The sequence below is a fragment of the Mustela nigripes genome, chromosome 11 (assembly GCF_022355385.1).
Source record: "Mustela nigripes isolate SB6536 chromosome 11, MUSNIG.SB6536, whole genome shotgun sequence".
Lineage (NCBI taxonomy): Eukaryota > Metazoa > Chordata > Mammalia > Carnivora > Mustelidae > Mustela > Mustela nigripes.
The window spans coordinates 29,109,591-29,121,779 of NC_081567.1; the positions used below are offsets into that span (position 1 = coordinate 29,109,591).

Genomic DNA, 12,189 nt, shown 5'->3' on the forward strand with positions numbered 1-12,189 from the left:
TGGCCCGTCTCTCCTGGGCTTTCACTTTCCCTCCACTTGGCAGGGGTTTGGTTAAGAGCACCGACTCAGGGGCCAGACCCCTGGGCTCTGGTTGCAGCCCTGCCAGGGAGGGGCCAAGCGGGGCAAACATGGGATGTGTCTGTGTCTGTTTTCCTCATCTGCCAAACTGGGCTAGTAACTATGCCTTCTTCATAGGGAAATGGAAGGGCTCACATGATTTAAAAACCTGTGATGTGTTGTTCTTCAGAACAGTGTCGGATAGTGAACACTCCATAAATATCACTTGTTATCATTATTACTACCACAAGAAGACTACCCTGCTCCAAGACCCAAGGCAGATGTGAACACAGAACGGGCAGAAGTGCAGGGTGTCCCTTAGGTCAAAGCCACCCCCTCCAGGAGGCCTTCTTACTGGCCCTGCAGTGTCGTGATCCTTGACACTTTGTACCTCTAAGGTAATGGATAGAGTCAGCCTGATCCAGGTACAAATCCTCGCTGTGTGACCCCAGGCAAGTCCCTTAACCTCTCTGTGGCAACCAACTCAAAGCCCTAACCCAATAGTAAAGAACCTCTTACTTAATGAGTCATGTGGGCTGTACCCTGATTTTGGAGCTGCTGGCAGGGACCGCCGTCTTAGGGACCCGCCTCTCCACGACCTGCCTGCGAATTTCTTTACCTGCAACATGGATTATTTGTACCTGTTTTTTCTCCGTTCGCACCAGTTTTTGTTTTTTTTTTTTTTATGAGTCATGTTTTTTTTTTCCCCCTTACCATTGAAGCAGAATAAATTGAGTGACTCATGATTTACAACCCAGGTGTCACTGTCACAGCTGACAATGTGAAGGTGCACACCATTTTCATAAATGTATACTCAGGGTAAAAACAAAAGCTGTCCAATTCAAATTTGTGTGCACTCTCCAGGCTTAAGTAACACTAGCCCATTAAGGAAGCCAGTTTTTAATATTAAAATTGCACTGGGGTCCCCTCCCGATTTCCTGATTGATTTGAAGCAAGCTTCCAGTATTAGAATATTAAGTTATATGGAGATTGCATTGCCATCCTCTGATTGATTCGAAATGAATTTGAATCAAGACAGCTCAAAAATAGCTTTCAGAGCATCTTTATGACTTGATACCATGGAGGAATAAATACGATGCTCACGCCACAGACGCGGTCCTCTGTTGATGCACATGGGCTGTCTTTGGCTTGGGAATTCTTCTGGGGGTAATTTAAGAAGATGCTTGTCATCTCCTTACAGCGGTTCATAATTCAGAAACAATCTATACGTAATACTCAATTAAGGAACCGTAGAGGCATGTCGACCCCAGATGACTGATGAACAGCCAGAATGGAAATTCTGCACAACTCTTGAAAACAGTGCTAAAATCAATCCCCCGTCAGGGAAACCGTAGTTTATTAATGCATTCCTTACCTGCATTGAGTTGCAAATCAATGCGTCCCCATCAAAACCTCATAGAAAGCAGAGATGGGTCCTCGTGCCCTGTCAGCGTGAAAGGGGCAGGATTGTAACCTGGGCAGAGACTGCATCGCCGGGTCCACCCCTGGTGTCTGTGTCTTCCCTCTAGCAGTCGGCTTCGGGCAATGCCAGGAGGAAGACCTGAGGGTTGATGAGCACCTGCTGGGTGCTGGGTGCTGGGTGCTGGGTACTGGGTGCTTGCTGCCCAGTTCTGTGCTCTCCTTCAGACCTCTCTGCCATCCGTGAGACAGGTGTTAATCATTATTCATCTCACAAGGGAGGAGGTGCCCACAGAGGGCAGCGGCCTGCCCGAGGCCCCCAAAGGACAGAGCCAGAGTCTGTAAGGCCAGTTCAGCCCTTGGGTGAGTTTTCCAGATGCATAACTTTGTTTCCTCTCCCGGCCTCGGTTTTCTCATCTGTAAAACAGATGATTCGAGTCTCCGTTGGGAGGATTCAGCGAGATGGTGCTTGGAAAGTCCCAAGCTTCTACCTCTGTCCCCCTTCCAAGCCATCCCCATTCCCCGCTGCCTCAGTACTGCCCCTACTTGCGGGAGGACTTGGAGGACAGAAGCGTGGTTCAGAACTGCTGGACGTCCCAGGAGGTGGGCGTAGAGGCTCCCGCTGTCAGCCACCAGGCTGCTCTGGCTCTGGCTCTGGCTCTGGCTCTGGCTCTGGCTCTGGCTCCAGCCCGGGAAGAGGCTCCCTCATGTCCCTCCGCAAGTCTCATCCCTCGGGTTTCGGTTTTCACTGGGCCCGCCAGGAATAGCCCAGAGCCCCGAACTCCGCCCTAGAACCCCGCAGAACGGAGAGTTATTCGTACCCTCCTCTGTTTGACCGTCCCTTAGTACACTTACTCCATGGCCATTCCACAGGGTCTTGCTCAGGATCCCAAGCCGTAATTACGTTCCTGAGTGTAATGGTGGGGACGAGCGGAGCTCTCTTGCCAGAGGGGAGCCCATCCTGAACACAGTGGCCCCACTCTCTTTCATCTTTATTGCTGGTCCTCTTAGGTCTCCTTGTTAATCCACAGTCCTCGTTTGGTCACACTTGCTGTGACTTGGGACATTAACAATAAACGGTGAGCCCTGAGAGGTTTGGGGCGGGAAGATGGATAGCAGGCACACGGCGGACCGGCGCAGCTGTCCCGGGTCCCCCGAGATCCGCTTTGAAAGTTCTGCAGGTCACTTGAAGAGCCCCATTAATGCCCCTGTCTCTATGGACGCCTATAAATATGGCGTGAAATTTGGACATAAATGAGTTTTTACAGCTAATTACGGCTAATGCGAGCCATTTTCAAAATTGCCAAACATTCCTTCCAGAATATTAGTTCGCAACTAGGAATTAGGCATAAAGAGCCAAATTCCATGCACATAATCTAGTACACAACAAAATAATAACAATACTAAGTGACTTCTGTCTGGCCACAAGGACGTCCCCGAGGCCCGTCTAACGCACAGGCTCCCACTGAGCCTCCAGTGGCACCAGCCGTGAAGCTCTGAAACCCCAGGAAGGCCTTGGAGGAACCAGTCAACTTCCACGGTCCTCTGGTCTGTGTGGTCAGGGCTGTTCAGCTCGCCAGCTGTGATGAAGACCATTCGGGCGTCCACCCCGGGGCGTCAGCTGCAAGCTGCTGACCCGCCCAGCTCGGGCCCTGGCATGGTGGCACCGCCATTCTGTACCTTCTTCCCGCCACCCCCGTCCATCTGGCACGTCCCTTCCACGCTCTTCACAGCACCTTGATGCTTGTGTCCATGACCGCTGATAGCATTATACCACAGTACAAAAGAGGACCCCCACATTCCCCATGAAATCACCAGTAGGAGCAGTGGGCATGTATCCGAGTTCAGCTGGGGGGGGGGGCTTCAGACACATGTGCACACACCTTCTTGAGCATACGCTGTCTTTGCTTTACAAAGCCAGGACCACACAATACTTTCGTAACCTCATGTTACGTAACCTCTACCACTTTTTAAAAACACACCTGCTGCGATTTATCCAGACCTCCCGTAAATGACCATCACCACCAGCGGCTCAGTGAACGCCGTACCCGGCCTCTATGCCCCCAGACGCAGCACACGTACATTTGACTCCTCGTCAAATGCAAACCAGTCCATCGCCACGGGGATCCCTCCTGCCGGCCTCCTATAGCCCTTCCCACCCCCGACCCCCGCCACCACCATGCCTGACTCCTAGCAGCCGTATCTAGAATTTCCTCATTTCGGGCATGCTACATAAATGGAATCCTACAGGATGAAACCTTTGGGGTTTGGCTTTTTCAAATGGGTGTCATGTCCTTGAAATCTCTTCCAGTTGTCCGCATCATTCGGTCGTCCCTTTTTTGTTGGGTGGTTTTCCATGGCATGGATAGACCACCATGTCACTGTAGACCCCACTGAAGAACTTCATGTTGCCTCCCATTTCTGGCTGTTAAATCCACGTACAGATATTTGAACCTAAGTTTTCATTTCTCTGGGATAAATGTCCAGGAGTTCTGTTCCCAGGTCATACAGTAAATGTAAGTTTAGTTTTTTGAGGAATTCCCACTGGCATTGCAGGAGCCATCCGGTTTCTCGGCCCCAGATCCAGCGTTTGGTGTCAGGGCCTTTTTAAAATTTCGTGTTTGATTTTTTTGTTTGTTGTAGTCATTCTAATTCCCACTCATCCCACCCCCCCGTCCTGCCTCTTTGCTGATTGAAAGCTACATATTCCATTTCAGTTCTTTTGGAAATTATCCGTACTTTTTTTTTTTTTTTAAATTTTAGAACAATTTCAAATCCGCATAAAAATTACAAAGACAATACAGAGACTTCCCATATACCCTGCCCCTAGATTCCCCTGTTAATAGTGTCTTACACCAGTATGGTACATTTGCTGCAAGTAATGAACTGATACTGACACACTTTAATCAACAAAAGTGCATAATCTGGTTCCTTTGCTTCTTACCTAATGTCCTTTTTCTGCTCTGGGGTCCCCCCCAGCATAGCACACCTGACTGAGGCATCCCACCTCCTTGGTCTCTGCGCTGTGAGAGTTTCTCAGAAATATGGACTCGTGGATTTATTTTTTATACTTTGGGTTATCATTCAACACTAGTTTATTTTGGTGCTTCAGTTATTAAGGTTTGGCTGTGGGTTGATTTCTGTGTCCCTCTGACACACCCCTATCAGTGCAAGTGTTTGAGCATTTCCTCCCTTTCTGGCCCATCAAGATGCTCCAGGCTCATCTTGTATATTTCCCACCCCAGCCCCACAGTCAGCCAGGTCTCCAAGGAGCCTTTTACTGGAGAATGGTATTAGAAACCAAGATCTGGACACTGGGGGTGCTCATGGCCTGCGTGTGCCCTTGCTTCTTGGTACTGACAGTGGACTGAGCGAGGATATGGGTCTGCATACTAACCTGTGTCTGTACACATCTGTAAATGTTTCCCTGGGTCTTTCTCTGTCTTTAACTTGGTATTAAGGTAAATATGAGTTTGTGCTGATGTCTCCACCTCTGATCTCTACCACATAGGTTATTCTGGCCTCCTCCCCTTCCCGTTTTTGTGTTATTTTTTTTTTTTTTTGGTTTTTTTTTTAATTGAGCTATACCATAAAATTTGCATTTTTTTTCAAATATTGATTATTTATTGAATGACTTTTCTATAGCTTTTGGGTATTCACTATATTTTTCCACTACTTCTGTTTTTTTTTTTTTAATTAATTTCTTTTCACCGTAACAGAATTCGTTGTTTATGCACCACACCCAGTGCTCCATGCCATATGAGCCCTCTCTAATACCCACCACCTGGGTCCCCCAACCTCCCACCCCCCCACCCCTTCAAAACCCTCAGATTGTTTTTCAGAGTCCATAGTCTCTCATGGTTCATCTCCCCTTCCATTTTCCCTCAACTCCCTTCTTTTCTCCATCTCCCTATGTCCTCCATGTTATTTGTTACACTCCACAAATAAGTGAAACCATATGGTAATTGACTCTCTCTGCTTGACTTCTTTCATTCAGCATTATCCCTTCCAGTTCCGTTCATGTTGATAACGAAAGTTGGGTATTCATCCTTTTTGATGGAGGCATAAAACTCCGCATAGTATATATGGACCACATCTTCCTTATCCATTCGTCCATTGAAGGGCATCTTGGTTCTTTCCATACTTTGGCGACTGTAGCCATTGCTGCCATAAACATTGGGGTACAAATGGCCCTTCTATTTACTATATCTGTATCTTTGGGATAAATACCCAGTAGTGCAATTGCAAGGTCATAGGGAAGTTCTATTTTTAATTTCTTAAGGAATCTCCACACTGTTCTCCAAAGTGGCTGCACCAACTTGCATTCCCACCAATAGTGTAAGAGGGTTCCCATTCTCCACCTCCTCTCCAACACACGTTGTGTCCTGTCTTGCTAATTTCGGCAATTCTAATTGGTGTAAGGTGTTATCTCAATGTGGTTTTAATTTGAATCTCCCTGATGGCTAGTGATGATGAACATTTTTTCATGTGTCTGATAGCCATTTGTATGTCTTCATTGGAGAAGTGTCTGTTCATGTCTTCTGTCCATTTTTTGACATGATTATCAGTTTTGTGTGTGTTGAGTTTGAGAAGTTCTTTATAGATCCTGGATATCAGCCTTTTGTCTGTACTGTCATTTGCAGATACAGTACATTCCGTGGGTTGCCTCTTTGTTTTGTTGACTGTTTGCTTTGCTATGCAGAAGCTTTTGATCTTGATGAAGTCCCAAAAGTTCATTTTCACTTTTGTTTCCTTTGCCTTTGTAGACATATCTTGAAAGAAGTTCCTGGGGCTGAGTATAAAATTCAGTGGTTTTAATATACCCATTAGCAGCCACTACTGCTTCCTTCCTAGCAAGCCACCCCTTGTCCCCTACCTCCCTCAGCCCCTGACAAGCAATAATCTTTCCGTCTCTGCATTTCCCTACTCCGGACAGACAGTTCCTATAAATGGAATCCTACAGTGTTAGGCCCTTTGCATCTGACTTCTCTCACTAAGCGTGAGGTTTTCGAGGTCAGTCCACGTCAGCGCACGTTGTCAGTGCTCTTCAGTCCTTTTGACAGCTGCATCAGCTTCCATCATAGGGATGGGCCCCATTTTGTTCATTCATCAGTTCAGATGGACATTTTAGGTTGTTTCCGCTCTTTTGGCTGCTATGAATAATGCTGTTGTGAACAGCCACACACAGGTTTGTATGTGGCCGTGTGTTTTCCTTCTCCTGAGTAGATGCCTAGTCGTGGAACTGCCGAGTCACCAGTCGCTATATGTGTAGCACTTTAAGGAAACACCAAAGTGTTTTCCAGAATGGCTGCCCCCCATTTTACATTTCCACTAGCCCTCCACACGGGTTCTGTCTCCAAATCCCTGTGAATCTTTGTTATTTTCCATCTTTTTGATGATAACCATCTTAGTGGAGATGAATTAGTGGAGATGAAGTGAAATCTCATTATCGTTTTGATTTTCGTTGGACTAATGGTTAGTGACATTGAATATTTTTCATATTCATCTCTTCATATTTTCTGGATGTTCGACCTTTATCAGATAGATGATTTGCAGATATTTTCTCCCATTCCATGGGTTATCTTTTCATATTGTTGATGGTGTTCTTTAATGCACAAAAGTTTAAAATTTTGGTGAAGTACAGTTTGCCTCTTTTTAATTTAGTTGCTTGTGCCCAAACATTTTTAAGAAGCATGTTTAATTATGCATTTTTTTCTAGCAAAATATAATTATTTTCATTGTTTTCATCTCCCCTCCAAACGTGACAGTAGCTTTTATGGGATTTAATTATCCATTGACCTTCCCATCTTGATGTTCTTGAGCTCTAGTTTTACATTTAAAAAATAGAGGTTTTCGGGGCACCTGGGTGGCTCAGTGGGTTAAAAGCCTCTGCCTTCGGCTCAGGTCATGATCCCAGGTCCTGGGATCGAGTCCCGCATCGGGCTCTTTGCTCTGTGGGGAGCCTGCTTCCTCCTCTCTCTCTCTGCCTGCCTCTCTGCCTACTTGCGATCTCTGTCAAATAAATAAATAAATAATCTTTTTAAAAAATAAAAAATAAAAAATAGAGGTTTTCAAAGATAATCAGTAGTTAATAAATTTACCAAAATATTTTTATCAGTGTTAGCACATCAGCGTTTTTTAATAGTTCATCCTCTCCTTGCTGAACCATATCTTGTAATCATTCTTTCAGCAAAGGTTTGGAAGTAGTAAACTCTTCGTCTGCATATGCCCCAGCAGATATTTCTTTTGCCCTTTAACTTGAATGATGGTTTAGCTGGGTATAAAATTGGAGGTTCACAGTCGCTTACCCTTAGCACTGGAAGGCATTACTCTTTCATTCTGTTACTGCTGGGGGGCCTGATGTCTAATTTTCATTCCTTTATAGTATTTTTGCCACATCTTTTTAGGGTTTTTGTTGTTGTTGGATGCTCCACAATATCACCATGATATATATATATATATATCAGTACAAATTGATTATTATTTATCCTACCTAGTACTTTGTATCTGAAGGCCCAAATATTCCTTCGTTTTGGAAAATCTCCAGGAGTTGTTTCTTCAAGTTACTCCTACTATTATTTCCTCCTTTCTCCTGTTGGACCTCCTCTGAAGCATCCATTGATACGTCTTTATCCATTCTTTGGGTTCTTTGAACCACATGTTCTTATTGCTTATGTCTGAGTCTCCATGTTGTCTTTTGGTTGGTTCAGTGCCTCCATTCTGTCTTTTAATTCACTGATTTCCTCTCTGATTAGTGTCCAGTTTAGAATTTATCCCATTTATTGAGAGTTGTCTTTGTGTTCCATTTTAATGGCTATCTTTAATGGCCACTGTTTCTCAGCTTTCCCTACCAGTTATTCGCATTGAAATTGTGCCTGTTTTGTTTCATAACACCTGGTTCTTTTTTTATAGATATCAGATTTTATTAAGGACTTCCTGATGCCCTAAACATAGTCATTTTAAATACTTTACAGGCAATTTTATATCCTTCATTTCACCTGGCGTGAATTCATATTCCTGATTGAGTCTGTAGACTTAGTTAGTATGAGATTTCTTCACAAGGTGTTGGTGTTGTTTTATTATTATTATTATTATTTCAGATTCATTTGAGTAAGAGGTGATTTCAGCTTTGGTTTTTCCTTCACTTTCTGTCTTGAATAACTTCTCTTTGTCTAGTGGTTTGGGTCTCCTTCACCCTAACCCCTCCCCGGGGCCAGGTCTTAGAGTAGAGCTTGAGTGCCCTTGCCCACAGTAACACTGAGAAAACATGTCTCATTTTCTAGACTTGAGCCTGTGTCTGTCCTTCATTCCTAGACCCACAGATCGCTACCAGCTCTCACCCAGTGCTCTGCCGGAGACAGTTCCTGCCCAGTTCATGAAAACCAGTTACTAAATTTTAAGGAATGTTGTGAGCTCCTTGTGAAACAACCATAGTAAACATTAAATTCTACAAAATCACCATTAAATAAATTATATTAAAAAGCAGTGGTAATAAGTACTGAAACCTGATTATTTTCTAATTTTCTTGCTACGTGTTGCCATTACCCTGCTGGCTAGGCAGCTCGCGGCTTCTGTGTCTGTAGCAGAAGCACTATAGAACAGCATGCTACCAGCCATCCCCTCCCTGGTCGGGGCAGTGACATCACGTCGGCAGTTGAAAATGAGCCACCCTCAGAGCACTAATCACGGGAGATTAGCAAACATTATAAATTGGTTCTCTCTTATTTTCTAGAGGACTTGTAAGAAACCCCTGCCTACCGCGGCCCTGGCCCCAGGCAGCAGGCGGCCGGGTTTCCTGCATCCCCTTTCCACAAACACAGGTTCCCATGCCTGCCCTCTTTCAAGCAGGGGCCGGCCTTTATTTCCTTCTGTCACAGACATTGCTTTCAGCCTCTCTCACCCTCCAGGAGCTTTGCTCACAGCAGCACCGTGATCCTGCTCATTACCCTGCCTTTCTGCCTTGTTTCTCATGCATGGAGCTGTTGGTTTTTATTCCGAGGCGACTTCTGTCCTTCGGTTTTCTCGTGTAGATTTTAGCCATCACGGCTCTCGAGTGTGGAGTGGAGGAGTTACCTTAAGTGCAGAGCTTGCTGTGCTGTCTTGATTAGAGCTCCAGGGACGTCGTTCTTTGTAGACCTTTAACTCCCATCAGATGGCTGTTTACGCAGGCCTCAGAATATTTCCTTCTGTTTCCCGTATCTCACCCGAAATCAGTCCCTGTATCTTCTCTCTTCTCGCTCCCTAGCCCTTCCTTGTACTACTTACAACAAATGTGTTAAGATGTTGTATCGATGACTTATCCCTCAGAGGATCCTGGATGTCACATTTGGAGTCTCCTTGCTTATTATGCCCTGAGTGATATTAATGCATTTGATTTCACAACATACCATACTGGTCTCAGAAGGAAGGCCCTCGCGGAGCCCGCAAATTCCCGAAATGGAAATCCTTGGCCCCCTAATGGCTTGTTCCCTCCCCCGCAGGTGTCACAGCTGTGTTCTCAGGCCACTACCACCGGAATGCCGGAGGCACCTACCAGAACCTCGACATGGTAGTGTCGTCGGCCATCGGATGCCAGCTGGGCCAAGACACCCACGGGCTCCGAGTCGTGGTGGTCACCGCCAAGAAGATCATTCACCGATACTACAGTTTGGATGAGCTGAGTGAGAAGGGGATAGAAGCCGATCTCATGGGCCTGATGGAGGAAAAGTGACTGCCACCGACAGTCTGTTCATGGTTCACTTCCACTGGTTTCTTAGTTTGCCAGGAAGTGCGGCTGCGCACAGCCCCCTGTTGAAATACAAAAGTATTCTAGGCATATCTGTGTCCTTTTGCATCATTCAGAGAGCTGAGTCCTATCATCCTACCCTAAGTTATATTAAAAATAGAGCTGCCCTCCCTTTTAAAAAGAGGGGAGCGGGGGACGCCTGAAAACAAAGGAATAAATGGTGTTAGAATCTTGCTGCCTCGGTGTTTGAGTCAGTCCTCCTAATGATGTGTTTCTCAGCTCCGCTTGGGAAATCAGTTGCTTCCCAGTCGCTACTGGGAAGTGTGGTAAAAGTCTACCTGTCACCCTCCATTCCACCTTGATATCCAGGTGTGGTGTTTGATAGTTCTGTGAACAAACCGTGTCTGATTGTGTTAGTTTGTGTCCACGACTCCTAGGATGCCAGACAAAAACAAAGGTTATCATCTTTCCTTCCTGATGAAACAGATCACTGTGTCCCATTAGCAGAGCCACGTGGGTTTCTTTGTACGAGGAACTGAGTAGACAACACTTGCTATTAAATTTTGACCTTCCTGCTGTTGTCACGACGCTGTTGATGCTAGTCCGAGTTGAATCTGCCTTCTGGGAGACGAGAAGAACCTCCTTGGCCCACACATTGGCCGTCTCTAAAAGCTTCCTCCTAGAGGCGAGAACCGAAGTCCCAAAGAGCTGCCTCTCAGTCCATTTGGAGTTTGTTCACGGTCACGTCCAACAGCGCAGGAGGTCCACAGGTGGGCATTCGTGTGCAGTGGGAATGGCCCTCCACTTACAAGCCTCTTCGCCATGTCCCCTTGGACAGAAAAGGGGCCATGGAGGCGGAGTTCTGAATAGAAACAGAGCAGAAACCCTGGTGGGGACAGAAATGGTGCGTTCAGCCCCGTGATCTAAATTAGCGCCAACTTTGATGATATGAACAAGGGGGTACAGTGCCCCTTGACAAAGGAGCAGGGGTGGTTTAAAGTCAGCACTGTTGTCACCAGAGCTCCCCTGCGGCCACTTCTCTGCACCTGCAGAGAAGCGTGTGAGCGCCCCTGTTACCCCACCCACGGGGACCCTCGAGCATTCCCTCCTGCCGGGAACATCTCCGCACCAGGCCGTGCCAGCACTGTCAGACCCAAACGACCAGCTACAAACGAACTTTCAAAGTCCATTAAATCAGAAGACTTCCTTGTTAAGGAGTTTTAAGTCGATGTAGCAAAGCCATGAGACATGAAATAGAAGGATAATTGGATATGTAAATTCATAAGGAACAAAAGACAGGAAGTTAATTATGCGACAGGTCAGTGATGCACCCGAGCTCGTTGTGTTTGGCACAGGAAAATTTTTAAAAATTTCAAAATTAGACCGCCCCTGTTTTCGTATTTTGCCACAGTCTGGCTTCTCATTCATTTTTCTTGACCACAGGTGTGGATGGGAGAGGCCAGGAACAGGAGTTCAGTACAAGGTAATAAGCCACGCATCTGGGGCCTGGCTTGTGCTGACTTCCAGAGTCAGACGGCAGAGTCGTCTGTGCAGGTGTGGGGCTGCTGGGGGCACAGGAAAGAGGAATCCCAAAGGACCGACGGGGCCCTCTGCGTTGAGTGACGTGCGCAAGGGGCTCAGCAGACTGGGGCACTTGAGTTGCGGGGAGCAGAGTGGAGAGAATTCAGAGTAACGGAAATGAAACTTCTAAGTCCCCTTCCCCACAAACCTGATACGTAAAAGAAGTGATTCAAAACACGGCGAAGATACGCGAAGAACAGGGGACCATACGAAATTCTCACCATTTTTAAAGTAACCAGCGGTATTTCCTGATGTCGGTGGGTTCAGAAAGAAAGGATTTTGGAGATGAGCGTGTACTGTGTATTGTTCTGATAATAGCTATTTACCAAGGCATTCACTTACGATTGCTTTTTCTTTAAAAAAAAAAAAAACAAAGCACATTAAATAGTAAGTGCCTTATGCTGTAG

General features: G+C 46.0%; 1 protein-coding gene across 5 annotated transcripts in view; it reads left to right on the forward strand.

Moving 5' to 3' along the window:
- CPPED1 (calcineurin like phosphoesterase domain containing 1) overlaps positions 1-10,434 on the forward strand; it is a 99,633-nt gene extending 89,199 nt beyond the window's left edge. For all 5 annotated transcript variants that reach the window (XM_059415296.1, XM_059415293.1, XM_059415291.1 and 2 more), the window contains one exon: positions 9,957-10,434. In XM_059415296.1, the coding sequence (XP_059271279.1) occupies positions 9,957-10,186 (230 nt within the window). In that variant the 3' untranslated portion in view covers positions 10,187-10,434. The remainder of the gene's footprint in view (positions 1-9,956) is intronic.
- The last annotated feature ends 1,755 nt before the right edge of the window (positions 10,435-12,189 follow it).